This window comes from Astyanax mexicanus, chromosome 7 (assembly GCF_023375975.1).
Source record: "Astyanax mexicanus isolate ESR-SI-001 chromosome 7, AstMex3_surface, whole genome shotgun sequence".
Classification (NCBI taxonomy): domain Eukaryota; kingdom Metazoa; phylum Chordata; class Actinopteri; order Characiformes; family Acestrorhamphidae; genus Astyanax; species Astyanax mexicanus.
The window spans coordinates 17,036,092-17,051,525 of record NC_064414.1 but is presented as its reverse complement, the minus strand read 5'-3'; the positions used below and the strand labels follow the sequence as shown (position 1 = coordinate 17,051,525).

At 38.7% G+C, this 15,434-nt stretch overlaps 1 protein-coding gene across 1 annotated transcript; it reads right to left on the bottom strand.

The window, feature by feature from the left end:
* Nucleotides 1-426: 426 nt before the first annotated feature.
* Nucleotides 427-14,992, bottom strand: LOC103039498 (prosaposin). The gene is made up of 14 exons (XM_049481314.1): nucleotides 14,833-14,992; nucleotides 9,832-9,965; nucleotides 9,646-9,720; nucleotides 9,416-9,541; nucleotides 8,306-8,500; nucleotides 8,072-8,215; nucleotides 7,551-7,607; nucleotides 5,328-5,480; nucleotides 5,118-5,210; nucleotides 3,147-3,330; nucleotides 2,890-3,053; nucleotides 2,681-2,761; nucleotides 2,425-2,532; nucleotides 427-1,266 (listed from the first exon to the last, which is right to left on the bottom strand). Exons 1-14 carry the CDS (start codon nucleotides 14,861-14,863, stop codon nucleotides 1,231-1,233), a joined length of 1,581 nt encoding a protein of 526 aa, XP_049337271.1. The 5' UTR covers nucleotides 14,864-14,992; the 3' UTR covers nucleotides 427-1,230.
* Between the last annotated feature and the right edge of the window lie 442 nt (nucleotides 14,993-15,434).

The window sequence follows — 15,434 nt, the reverse complement described above, 5'->3', positions numbered from 1 at the left end:
ACAAAACCTGCATTCACACACTGTCCTGTGATGCTCTCACGTCACTTAGGGACTTTGAGATAAAATTATGAAGTGCTTTAAGGAACTTCACAGACCTTATAGGGTCTGTGACACCATGTAAAGTTAAGGAAACCAGTTTACAGCCATATAGGGTATATTATGGGCATAAGTGAACACAAATGCTCAACAACAGTGCTTAAAATAGGCTGCAGGATTCAAGCAGTGATTGGTAAGAGGTGTAAAATGTGCCAGACCATTACACCACCTCCACTTTATTGGACAAGTTTGTATTTTTGCAATCCAACTGTCCAGTTTTGGTGGCCTTTGTAGCCTTAGCTCTATATGTTTTTGGCAGACAGAAGCAAGACCTGTTATACCCAGCCAACTCAGACTGTTGAATTTAAAATAAAAAAGTCACACACAACCTTAACAGGTATTTGTTTTATTGTACATTTTTACTAAAATGAAAACACCAGATGATTTCAGTTCAAATTTTGCACATCCCAACAAATGGCTCAATATTAACAAAGTGAAGCGGACTGTGAAGCTCATGACAGTTTGGCTAAGACAGAAAATGTTGATCAATAAGCAGTGAGGGCCAATCAGCAGAGCCAAAAAATACGAAGCAGGTGGGGTTAACAAGACAGTCATGTGAACTTCCCTTGCCCTCAATTGAACTAATAAGTGTAACTACGATTAGGACCAACATGAAACTGAAACTTGACTTATTAAAAAAACAACAGCTTTCAAAATCAGCCCACTGGCCTACAGAAGCAGAAATTTTACACTTTTCAACTCCATTAAAACTGGACCTCTCTCCTCCATCAAGGCACAAACCCATCCCACCCCTGCGTCATTTACCCTTTTATACACATTTAATAGAAATATACTCTTGCAGGAACTAAAACTGGTCTGAGGGGGGGGTTAGATGAAGCCAAGTTAAATTCCAGTTTAAAGGAAGATACAGCTTCATTGTCATTCAGACCCCTCCCACCACTCATCAGATGTCCTGCATATATCAATTACACACCTCCCCCCTCAGTAGTAGCCTTCCACCTGCCCTGAAACAAAGTCATATTAGTTTTGGCAGCACTTCATTTCAAATCTGCATCAAAATGTTTAGAAGTAAAAGTAACAGGGAAGGACTGGTTTTTGTCTTAAAAACAGGGAAAGCAGCGCTACAGAAATTCTCCTTTAGATCCTCAAGTTAGTTTGGACTCTCTTGCTCCTTTAACTCCAAACATGACGTCTGCAGTGAGCCACCGCCTGGAAAAAAATAGACAGACCCAAAAATGGCAAAGATCAGATTAAAAGAGACAAAACCAACCAAACTTGTAATTTACAGAGTTCATACTAATTTAACCAATGCATTTTCATGCCTTTTCGTGCCTTCGTGGCAAATTTTATAATAACCATACAATCTTTAAAATCAGTGCAGACATGAAAAATGAACAAAAATTTGTCAAATTTGAATATTATTTTTGCTTTTTATATTGGTACAAAAATCTTTTTGAATTGGTCATTTTGGAGGCTTTTTTTACACTGTTGGTAAACAAATAAATATTGCACTAGCTCGCAACATTTCTGCCTATTGCACTGCAGGTCCTCGGGTCTTTGCCTTGTATTTGTCTGGATGATGAAAGACAGAATTACAAACCAAGTTATAGTTTAAGCTGAAACTCCAATTGGAGTAGGACCCCATTAGGCCACCTACGTAATGCAAAGTGATGTCATGGATTTGCCCAAACATTTTTTTATTTATTTATTTTTTTTTTTTAAGCCTTTTCTTAGGCAATAAACCAAAATAAATTATAGAGCAAATTTCCATGGCTTTACAAACTCTGTAAAGACCCTGAATTTAACTAGACATTTAAATAGGAAGAATTTCAGAGTTTAGGACAAGTCCTCACTGCAAAACCAGAAGGTGAAGTGGGACCATTTCAAACACTTCATGTTTTCATTTTATGTCTAAAGTTTGATAATTTGTGCATATTAATTTAAATTAAATTAAAGCTAAAATCAGCCAATTTCTTTACTGATATGCTCCACATTCAAGGAGGTGCCAAACTTATTGATATCTTAAAATGTGCAGTAATTTGTGCAATTCTGATGCTCATTGATTTCTGTTAATGTTTAGCAATGTCTGTAGGAAATTATCTAGGTTTTAAGTTTTAAATTCGCTAATGAAGTCTTTGACAAGTTTAGATTCCTTTAATAGCTGTTTATTAGATCAACCACTTACTTTATTATTATTTTTTTTATTTACTGCAACAGCAACACTACCACTATATCGATTTCTTACTTATTAAATCATTATATTTATGTGTCTTTATTAAAAGTCTTAGAAATCTCTCAAATGTACTACTCGTTCTGCAGTGATGACCATCTCCAGGAATCTTGTTAGACTTAAACAGAGTGACGTACGTTACAACGGGAGGCAGTCTCCAGGTTCTTGCACCAGAAGGTGGGACCCCAGCTGCACTGTTCCATCCCCAGCAGCTGCTTCAGCACCTCAGGGCATGCACCCAACTTCTGCAATAGCAGGTGGCATAGAACAGTCAAAACAAGCCAAACGAGTTTTTAAAAAAATGTTCAGTAGTAGAACAAACGTGTTAAGTAAATAATGGTGTGGTTGCACAACTGACAGAAATGGAAGGAAGAATGTAGAGGGTAATCTTACCATGCAGACAAAATCAGGGTCAAGAGTCTGGAGCAGCAGCTGGATCAGCAGGGGCTCGTACTGTTGAACAAGCTGGTCACACTGTTCAGCAAACACAGTCACAGATGTTCACTGATGATAACACTTATTAAATAAATAGTCACGCTCACAGGCAATGCGTTTAAGAGAGTGGACTTTACATATGAACCACCTTACAAAGCTCGACCTACCTGCGTCTTGAATTCATCAGGCAGGAAGTTGCACACTTTCCTCACAGCCTCCTCAATCTGAGCCTCAGTAGCGTTCTGCTCCAGAATGCCATCCACATAGCGCACAGCCATCTTGCACACATCACAGAACCCACCAGCCTGGAAATCAGCCTTCTCCATCACCGCTGAGAGGGGGAGGACACAAGAATATATCACAAGAGAGACGATGACAGGATTTTTTTTGCTGTAAGCAGATACAGAAGGGTACAGAAACTCACGGATGAAAGCACGGCTGGCTCCCTTGCACAGTCCCAGAACAGTGCAGATAGTCTTGGGGTCAGCTTCCTGCACCAGCAGCTCAATGATTGCCTGACCATAGGTCTCCATTAGGTCCTTACACTGAGCGGTTAGAGTGGAGGGCAGAATGTTGCACACTTTCTCCACAGCCTGCATCACTTCCTCCTAGAAAACCACAGTAAATGATCAGAACAGTAAAATGCCCAAACTAAAGGTTAGAAGGTCAGTCTGAATCAGTTAATGACTTCGTAAACTTAAACCATTTCCCCATAGGTTTGGTTGGTTTTCACACAAGGGAAACCAAAATACACAAAAATAAGGTCACAAATCAGGTCATGTTTTCAGAACTAGTGTATACAGTCGTCTGAAAATTATTTTACTTTATAAAATCATTGGTTGTTCAGGTCATCAAGTTCAGTTAAATATATCATATAGCAAACGAACACAGTGATATTTGAGAAGTGCAATAAATATTTATAGGATGTACAGAAATTCTTTAAACTAAATTAGGCAGGTGCATAGTTACATCATTTAGTAGATCCTCCTTTTACAGAAATAACAGTCTCTAAACACTTCCTATAGCTTCCAATGAGAGTCTGACTTCTGGTTGAAGGTATTTTGGATCATTCTTCTTTACAAAACATCTCCAGTTCAGTCAGGTTTGATGGCTTCCTATAGCTTCCAATGAGAGTCTGGCTTCTGGTTGAAGGTATTTTGGATCATTCTTCTTTACAAAACATCTCCAGTTCAGTCAGGTTTGATGGCTTCCTATAGCTTCCAATGAGAGTCTGGCTTCTGGTTGAAGGTATTTTGGATCATTCTTCTTTACAAAACATCTCCAGTTCAGTCAGGTTTGATGGTTTCTGGTCATGAACAGCTCGCTTTAAAATCACACCACAGATGTACAATAATAGTCAGGTCTGGGGACTGGGTTTATTATTTCAGAACGTTGTACTTGTTCCTCTGCATGAATGCTTTAGTAGATTTTGAGCTTCAGTGTTTAGTGTTGAGGGTTGTTGTCTTGTTAAAGTATCCAGTCCCGGAGCAACTTCAACTTTCTTACTGATTCTTAAACCTCGTTCTCAAGAATCTGCTAATATTAACTGGAATCCATGTGCCCCTAAACTTTAAGATTTCCAGTACCTGCACTGATCACACAGCACCACAGCATGATGGAACTGCCACCAAATTTTACTGTGGGGAGCAGTAAAGTGTTTGTCTTGGAATGCTGTGTTCTTTTTTCACCATGCATAAATATCTGCCCTCCAAATAACTAAATTTTAGTTTCATCAGTCCACAGCACCTTATTCCAAAATGAAGCTGACTTGTTAAAATGTGCTTTAGTATACCTCAAGCAGCTCAGTTTGTGCTCAAAAAAGGCTTCTTCTGCATTAATTACTGTCCCATACAGCCTCTCCTTGTGCAAAATGCTTTGAACAGCTGAACAATGCAGTGACACCACCTGCAGCAAGATAATGCAGGTCTTTGGAGCTGCCACTTCAGGCCTTAGCTAGAACTGTGCCTGTGATCTTTCATTTCCTCACTATGTTCCTCACAGTGAAAACTGACAGCTGAAATCTCTGAGAGAGCTTTTTGTGCCTTTCCTTAAACCATGATGAACAATTTGTTTTCAGGCGATTTGAGAGTCGTTTTAATGGCTCCCATGTAGTCACTCTTCAGAGAAGATGCAAAGACCACTTCAACAGTTTGCCACCTTAACCATCTTATAATTGGATTCACCTGTGTATGTAGGTCAAGGAGCTTAAACCACTTTTGTGTTTTCAATAATTTGTGCTAAATTATAAAAATGTAAAGCAACGGTCATAATCTCTTGGTTAAAACAAAAATAAATAAATAATCATTAATTCAATTGGCAGTTCCCTGATGGCATTAAAGACAGCAAAATACAGCGTTTTACTAGTTTGTCAGTCTTCTCACAAAGCAAATCATACCTCAGTGGTCTGGTCCTGGATCATATCCTCCAGCTCCTTCATCACATACTCACAGATGGCACACTGAGGGGGCTCACGTGCACGCACCATCTTCTGCACAGCCACACAACAAAGAATTAAACAACCACTTACAACGCTAATCCTTTTTGTGCAAGAGGAAAGAGAAAAAAAAGAAATGAATAAAATCCTAAACACAGTGGGCATCTTTACCTTGGCAGGCTTAAGAGGTGTAGCTTCTACCACTTTGGTGGCAGGAAGGGACTTTACAGCAGGGATGGTCTTTGCAGCCACCAGAGTCTGCATGGGCACAGACTTGGGGGTACCGTCACAGAAGCCAGCACGGCTGCAGATGTCTTTGGGTTGCTACAAACAAAGAAAAAAAATAATATGTTCAGAGCTAGGAATAAAAGGCACACCAACTTGAGAGGAGAAAAAAAACAAAGAGTGAGTATTTGCACATGCAGATGCAGTGTTTGAATCCCAGAACCTAGTATGACCAAACCACCAGAAAAAAAATGTTATGGGCTGGTAGCATGAGTTTTGGATAAGCAGTCATTGGTGCAGGACATGGGTCATGCATTGTTTATCTTAAAGCTCTGCACTCTGCTACTTCTTGTGCCCAGGGAGACCCATAGTACACAGCCAGTCTTACTAAAGTCAGGCATGCATCCAACACACTAATCAGACATGCAGAATAGTTTAGCCTTTTTTAATGACTTGCTTGCTGAGGGGAACAATAAGCTTGGGTTCTTAAAACTCAAAAATAAAACTTAAAAATGTTGCTGATTGGATCATAAACAGCCACAGAAACCTAACCGTAGACTAGTGTAGAGTAGTTAAAAATGAGTGGAATAGACCCCATGTTTGATCCCAGTTGTTATTTGCAGGAAATGATATTTCTGTACTATGTTAATGAGACCACAAAAAAGTGCAGGGCAGGATGACTTCAAGACCCAGACTAAGGAGAAGGGTATAGCTGCAGCCTGGAGCACCTCCAAACAGGCGGAGCTATACTTCCAAGTAGGATGGTGCTTGGTGTTACGCGGTATGGTGTTTTTCACGAAGTTTTGTGCTTGTAAATAACCCCAAAGGTTAATTAATTAATCTATTTCGTTTATTAAATGTTTATTTATTTTAAAATGCATTTTCTAAGAGTCTAAAAGCATGTTGTGCACATTGCAACCACATTTTATTTATTTAAAACGTTTAAACATTTGCCATGCTCTGAATTTTTCAAATTATAAAATAGTAAAGATCTAAATAATAAAGGCAGTTGTTTATTCATAGCCAATAATATTATAAATACATACACACTACATGTTTATTATATTGACATTTAAGAAATATAAATAATCATTAATTGTTGACTAATATATTTGACATCCATGAGCCTTTTAATCACGGAGGACTTTTTTGTGGCATTCGGCAGAGAAATGGAGCTTCCCACTTAATAATAATAATAATAATAATAATTCCAACTTGGAGGTAAGCCCCTCCCCTTTGGAGCTGTGGACCTCCCATTTGGAGGTAAGCCCCTCCTCTTTGGAGGTGCTCCAGTCTGCAGCAATACATACTTGAGACTAAGACACAAACGTGCACGATTTTATAAGCCTGTTTTCTGAAATGCCCCCTAGCGAACAACCACACCCATCCAAATCAGTAAATAAATATCCATGTGTATTTAATACTTGAAATTACCTAATATTTATAGTGGGGTAAAACATACAGTTGTATATTTAAACTTGTATACAAGTTTCTGTGCGATCCCTGTACTTGAGCTGTGCTCCCTGGAACAAAGTGTGTGCAATGACTAAACCACTGAGGGAGGACAATAGAAGAACAGGCACTACAGCTACAAGACAAAACTCCTACAAGACAGTGTAACACAAACACTAACAATTAGACTGAACTCAACTCTAGGGGAGGGGAATTTTTTTTAAAAAACATAGACAAATATGTATCCAAATGTGATTGTTAGTGAGAAAACGTGAGTAGCTACATTCCACAACAGCACAGGTTAGCAATGGTCAATTCAAATTACACAGCGTAGACAACCAGCCCCAAAATAAATAAAGGAAAAAAAAAAAGTGGTGAGACTAGCACGTCAACATAGGACCTACCTGCTCCTGTAGACCAAAGTAAAATGAAGGGATGGAAGGGAGGAAGAGAGAAGAAGGAAGGCAAATAAGTGGGAGGAGAGAGAATAAAATAAGAGAAAACAAGTGATTAGAAATGCAGATGAGCTCAGCAGACAGGCAGAGTAGCTGTAAGACTGGACATGAGCTTACTGCAGATTTGGCTCAGAAGACATACGCAACACATTCAAAATTATTATCTGGGATAAAATTAAGGACTACACAATTGTGGATGCACTCAATCAAATCAAATGTGCCCAAATAGATAAAGGAGCTGTGACCTATGGGGAGTACTCACCATAGACATGAGCTGCTGAACAATGAGAGGAGCATACTGGCTCACATACTGCTTACACTGTGAAAAATATAAAAAGACAGAACACAGTAAAAATACTGACTACTGAATATCAAGTGATATGCTCAAATCTTCTATACTTGTATGGAGATAGCTTTTTGTATTGTGCAATTTTCACTTTGCAGTATTGTATGGATTTATTTAAACACAGTATCAATATTTAATTATTAGTTAACATGTAAAGATTGGTGGCAGACTGGTCAATTTAGGGTTGTGTTTAAAAAAAAAAAAAGTAAAATTGTCTTTAACTAAAATTGTAAATTAAATAAAAACACACTTTATACTGCCATTGTTTAAAGAATATAGTTTGGTGAAAAACTGTCACAGATTTCATAAATATATGAAACACCTTTAGAATCTTTATACTGTATACCATAATATACTAAATTCCAAGCCCATCATGCATCATGACGCGTATCGTACTGCCAAGTTATTGCCAATACACAGCTGTAGTGAATCATTACCATATCAGAGAGACCAGGACCCAGCAAGTCACACTGAGCCTCAATCTGTTGAATCAGAGAGTTGACAAAAGTGGAGTTCTGCTTGGCCTCTTCCTGAGCAGCCGCAATAAACTTCACACAGTCCTCACACACATCATCGCTGGCCTGCAGAGAAAAAGATTACATCAGTTTGGCCCTAGGCAGGCTTTATTTTTATGGAAGGCTTTGGGGAAAGAAATGCAAGAGTCACATCACCTCTTTGGGAGACTCCTCCTCTTTTTTGTCAGTCTCCTGGGGGTAGAGGAGCTGAGGAACATTAAGCAGGAAGGGGCTGATTCTCTGGTTCAGATCAACTTTAGGAATCTCATTGAACTGGAGCTGCAGTTTGGCAAGAGCCTCCTCCTGGGATACACACAGGCCAAGGGCACCACACACTACACTGGGATCCTCCTGCAGAGAGAGGGACAGAAAGTGGCATCTTAAGGCATTATCAAGATCTAAAACTTTCTTCCTAGTTAGAATATAAATAAAGTAAATATAAATATAAATACATAAATAAAATATTTTTATTGATTGGCCTACAGGGTATTCACAGCAATCAATTGTTACATTTATGCAAAACATTCCCCCCTAACCTATACTCCCCAGAAGTTTACAGTTTCTATAAAGCAATGAAAATTTACAGGACATAACTAGCACTACAGATGGTTCAAACATGACACCACTTTTAAAAGGACTCTTAAAATGCTGAACAGAAAGCCAATTTGACAAATGGCTCTGCACTGCTCTCACAACTGCCTGGGGTCTTTATTATGTGGGTCAATGCTCATCCTGTTTGGTGACCAGAAAAGATTACAGACGGCTGTAATTGGCCATTATTAAAATCTTCCCCTATTGCTTATTTATTATGCTGCTCTATTACTGTACTTTCTTCACATAATTGTACTGAAAAAAATTTCACTGGTTTCGGCTGAAATTTCTTAATTGAGAAACGACATGAGAAACCACGCTACAGACATGACCTAAACAAAAACATATTTTCATAAATAAAACACTATTAAACAATACTGCATTATTTGTATGAAAAAAGTCAGCTTGCAAATGAACCTAGAAGGGGAACTAGTCATACAAAGAGCAGTTCATTTCTCTGCCCACCAGCCCAGACAAAGCCTACTATTGACTCATTTCTCCTACAGTGTGATCAGCTTTCATTAAAAGAACTCTAGTTTAGAAAGCAGTTAACAGATCCCTTTATGCATGAAACAGTCAGTCAACCATCTCAAGTGCTACATCTGCACATCAATCATAAAATCACGTGTACATCAGAACTGTTTCTATAAACTGTCCTCATTTTACTCCGCTTACCAGCTCTCCTTTAATGATGCCCATAAGAATTGGGTAATAATTATCCACCAGCTCCTTGCATTCAGCAGCCAAGTTTTCATCTGGAATCAGCTGACATGTTTTCTCCATGTAGCCCAGAATCTCAGCCTATGTAACAAACATAAAATAAGTACAGGATATTTTAATGTTTTAAATTGTGTGTGGGTTTTTTTTTTTTTTTTAACAAATATAAAAAACATTACAGTACTCACCTCAGTGGAATTGTCCTTGAGTAGCTGGTCCACCACAACTAAAACCTCCTTGCACAGGTCACATGGCACAGATTTCTTTATTTAAGAAAAAAAAGAAAAGCTGTTTAGAACTGTTTAGCAAATATAATAAAATTACATATTCCATTAAAATGTGATAAAAGTGGAGAAAATACTAAGTTAACTTACCATCTGAGGCTGGTTCCACACATTTTGTTGGCAGTGTAAGACTGCGCCACAAAGAGAGGCAGTCTTGACATTTTTGCACCAGTAGGGGGGGCCATGAGCACACTGCTCAGTTCCCAGCAGAGGGGTGGCCACAGCTGAAAAGAGAAAGGAGGAAAGAAAAAAAAATCCAACATGAATCAGCTCGGCCAACTTAATTCCTTTCAATACATTAGAGGTCTGCGCGGGACTGTTTTTTTAAACCCGCTCCCGCCCGCTCCCGCGTCTTTTTGTCCCGCTCCCGCCCGCTCCCGCAAAAAAATCACTTCTTTTAATCCCGCTCCCGCCCGCCACATACACATTCCCGCCGCTCCCGTCCCGCAGTCCTAATATGAATTGAATTAATTACATTTAGTGCTTCAAATTTACATATGTATTTATTAAAACAGCAATTCAGTTCGCAGTCCAAACACATGCCATCAGGTGCATCAAGAATCCTAGAAGTGGATTAGAAGTGGATCTATATTATATAAAATAATAAATGTAAAAATATATAAAATTAAATTCAATTAGTTTAATTAATATTTGTATTATTATTATTAATAATAATAATAATAATAATAACAATAATAATAATAACAATAACAATGTTATTGTTATTGTTATTATTATTATTGTTATTATTATTATTATTATTTTGCACCAGTATAGTAAATGTCGTCCTTTAAATTACACACCCCCCTCCCCCCCCCCCCCTCCTCTGCACACGCCTGCTGGAGATGCTGAAAATGTGTGTGTGTGTGTCCATCCTCCGAGAGATTTTTCTTGTGTTTTTTTGTTGCTTGCATGGGAATCATAGCGTGATTATAATTTTCTTAACTATTTATCAATTTGCGGGAGCGGGACCACATGTTAATGTGGTCCCGCTCCCGCATGGCCTGTATTGATTAAATTACCGCTCCCGCCAATAACAATTCAGTTTTGTCCCGCGCCGCAACATATTCTGACGGGTCCCGCGGGTCCCGCGGGACTCCCGCGGGAGTGCAGACCTCTACAATACATCATCATTCACGTGCAGTGCTGACCCACTATGCTGGCAGAACCAAGTCTTCATAGCGAAGCTCAAATTCCACAGGCAGGTACACAAGTCAATAACCATTTTATTTACCAATGCCAATCCTAGAGATAAGCTCTCAGTTAAAGTTCTCCTGGCAAACACAGTAAAACAGCCATTTCATTCACCACTAATAATCAAGCAAAAACACACCAAATCTTGTTGGCTTGCTTTCTCAATCCGATTATAGCCCTAAAGCCTGGACTAAGAGCAAGCAGAGACAGAAAGCCTTCATTATTTCTGAAAGCAGAAACCGTGTCTAGGGCGAACTAGGAAAACAAATAACAAGGAAGTGTGAACATTAGGAGTCCTCATTCACCACAATAATTATAAATATTTAGATATTCAACATCAAATCTGGCATTAGTCCGTCAAAGGCCAGTAGACAAAAAGCATGAAAAAGTAGTCAGTCATTAAGAATAAAAAAGCAAACCATCGTGACATAGCATAACAGTACTGGATGGCATCAGATATGGGCAAAAAATTGAAAAACACTGGATCAGATTCAGAAATCTGACACTCACATTAGCTGTGTCATTCCCCTTGTGATTTAACAGAACTTAAATCTTCTGAGCATGATCGAGGAATGTAAATAGTTCATTTTAAATCTCAACAGCTTCTATTTTTTTTTACTAATTTTAGGATACTTTTAAGCAGTATATTAATTCCTAAACAAGTGTGCTGTGTCATACTTTAAAAAATGTCATGACCATGTTTTTCTTCTTCCTTGAAACAAAGTGTTAGGGTGCCAAAGGAGAAAAACTGACAAGATCTAATCAGTACTTAGGACATCATATGACCCACTACAAAGCATTTTACAAACAGGACCAAAAAAAAAAGAACTTTGAACAACCTGTTATTCCATGATAAGCCCTACCCAGAGTCAAACCATGAGATTCCTTCCGCTCAGCACTATTCAACTGACCTAATCATAATTCAGAGGTATGAGGAAGTTAGAAGCATAGAACATTTAAATATTATTTTTCTTAAAAAACAGAACAATTATAATAAATCCCACTCATACAGAAAATAACTAATGTTATTGTTATGCTATTTAATGTTTCATTTGTCTAATAAAATAATTCTATACCACTTCCTGGTAAACAGCCAGCTTACTGATGGTACTTGCTGAGTCACTGAGAGTTCTGCATCACATGATGTTAAACCCCAACAGCATGACTAAATGTGGAAAGAAGTACAACATTTACTTTTACCTCTGGACAGCTACTTCACATTTTTACAATTCTTCATACTCATTTTCTTAGAAGAGAGAAAACTTTCACTTCCACAAATAGGTTTTGCATAGCAGCACCAGTGCTGAAAAATCATGTTCTGCACAACAAGTCTGATTAAACAAAGGTTTAACCCTAACTGAACAGCCTCACTTATCCTTATCTTTGTGCCGTAGCTAACAGTCATCAAAACATTCCAAGTCACCCAGGTTCAGGCTATGTAGGATACAAGCAGGCAAACAAAAGTGGGTCATATAGCCCAGTGACAGCATGGCTGTATTAATTATTAACAAAAATATGACTGACACTTGAGTGTTTTATACTTACACAAGAAAAAAAATGTCCTTAAGGTTTTATAGCCTTAAAGAAGACCTGACTATAATTGCTTTATAATACAATGTTCTACACTTGTTCTGTTTAAAACACTGTAAAACAAAAACACCATGTGACTTCATCATATCTAAAACAATGGCCAAACACAAGACAATGATCTATGAAATTTATTGTGATTTACCCCAGCACTATGTCTTCTCTACACAGTAGCTTGAACAGTTTCACCCAAAACTGACCTTCAGCATTTAAAAGTGAGAAATGAAACAGGTCTCATGTTACACAACAACCTCCTGGACACTAAAACTGAGTCTGTCTGCAGTTCCCCTATGAGGGAAGAAGAAACGGATCCTTTGAGCTTCCTATTCTTTGCTTAACTGGCTGGAAGAAAGGGGGGCAGTCATCGCCTGTGTGTCCACCGCACCACAAAGGCTTTAGGTATACATGAACCCAACAGAAGAACGACCGGTACATGTAAACGAGAAGGCATGTTTAACATGCCTCAACAGTGGCCCTATTCCACATGGACTGACATAAGACACAAGCCCATTTGACATTAACCCACACATGCCTTATGTAATTTTAATTAACTGCATGTTTTATACTTTAACAACAGCCCTGTTCTTGTTCTACATCTAGGTCCAAAAAACTGTACATTTTGGCATGGCTTCACATTTAGCAAGAAGAACCTGATGACCAAAAACAGAAGTGAAATCTAGGGGGGGGTTTCAGAAGTACAAAGAGAGAACACAAATGAGGACGTCCAGGCTCTTACAGACTGTGAGAAAATGAGGAAATCATGCTGGAATACAATCACAGTTTAAGAGACGACTAGAAGAGTAGCTGAAACGAACTTCCACAACAGAAGCTACCTCACATACATAGTTTTAGAAAGTGTGTGACAGAGACCGTCCATTTTAAACACACTTGGAAAAAAGCCATCACTAGTAGCTACTTCCCTAACACCACATGATCATCTTAAACAGTCAGTCGTCACAGGCACACTCAGTCCTGTTTCATAGCTACAGGACCGGGCTCCATTTCATGCTTGCCTACAGTGTATAGGTTTGGCTTGAGTGGATTAGCTACAGAAAAAAAAAAAACATATGATGACATTAGCAACACCTATATGAGTCATGGCTTGAAGTAGAAAGATAACAGACCACCCGTTTCTACCATGCAAACCCATGAAACCCAGCACTTCACATCTTTAACAATATTTGAAGCACAATAGTAGCAAGATATTCAGCAACAAACATCTATTAAAGAGTGGAATTACTTATCTGAGGTACAGCGTAAAACTGACTAGAGTTAAAAAATAAACACGAAACTATCTAACTAATACTAAGAATTTGAGTCCTTACAAGTTTAGGTGAACAGTGGGAGGGGTTTTCAAGTGGGCTAGGAAGATTCAGGAAGGATGGGGTGATAAGACGACAATTTATAAATATATGTACTGTTTTGTTGTTTATATATGTGTGTGTGTGTACGTATGTTACCTTATTAATATAATATTCTCTTTTTACTTAGACAAATGTGTGTGTGTGTGTGTGTGTTGTCTTGTTGTGTGCTTCTAAAGTGTTTTTTTTTTTTTTTTTTATGAACACTTTGTAGGTTTTGTCTGTCGGACCCCAAGACGAATACCAGCTATTGCTACAGCGGATATTTTGGGATCCAAATAAACAATCATAAAAATAAACACTGAAAAGATCATAACTGCTCTATTATGGTGTTTCTGCAGCTAGCAGAGCTAAACTGGGGTTATCTGGTAGAGACGAAGAAAGACGTAGGCAGATGTCTTATCTTTATTCATTAATTCATAATAAATTGTAGCTATAGTTAGGCTAAGCTAGCTAACGCTAACAGACAAAATTGTTAGTTGTCAGATGGGCTGTTAGCTAGCTACCTGCACAACTACCACCTACGACAATGAAACCAAGCGAATCTCGCGAATTATTGAATTCTCTTATTAAAATTAACCCCATTACGACTATAACAATAGTTTCATTATCCGTTAACTAACGTCAGGATTTAAGCTTATATAGCGCTAGCTAGGTGACCCCGGCAACTTGTTTACCAAACACTGGTTTCCGCCATGCTAAAGCTGTTAGCCAGCCAGCTAATCCACAGAGACTACTCTGTGGAGGTGGGTTACCCAGGTCCAAAGAGTAAAAATCCACTCCAGGGTTTTGTACGGACTGCCTGTGTGGCTCTGCCGCAGTTGGCTCAGTTGGTACAAAACCATGGGTTGGATTTTTACTTTCTGGACCTGGGTTAGCCACCTCTACTACCCTGTTAGCTACTGGCGTGTATTAAACACGGTCAAAAACAGATATTAATATATATTACCAGTGGAGACGAAAAGCAGGGTGAGCAGCATGGCGTGTGTCCTCACTCCTGTGCTCTGGTAGCTCTGGTAACTCTGTGTGTTCCGCTGTGCCGCTCCTCGGTCTCTGGTTCCCCGGGTGTCGGTGCTGCACTGCGGTGAGCTCAGCTCCGGTCGCCCGTTAAAGTGGGGGAGAGTCAGGTGACTCCAGACACGTGATGGCCTGTTTTCAACAGGGCGTTTTTATAATAAGACCAGCCGGGTGTTCTGTCAAATTGTGCTTCCAGTCGATATGTGGTTCTTACCACCAATGCGCAAGCGCGGAAAGTTCTTATTCATTTTTACGGGGTTTCTGTTTTATTGGGTGCATTAAACAACCAGACCCCTTGGCATTATTTGTATTTGTATTTAAAATGTGTAAATTACTCTTAATAATCAAAATAATAGTACGACCAGGAAAAAGAAAAAACGGGTTCTAATCACCCATTTTCCATTAACTGTACCCTGGTATATTGATTTAGGCTTCCCAAAAAATCATACCAATACTTCTGCAGGAAGCATTTTTAAATATGGTGCTTTTTCTGGTATTATTAGGTTTAAATACACACTAAGGAAGCACGGTTTG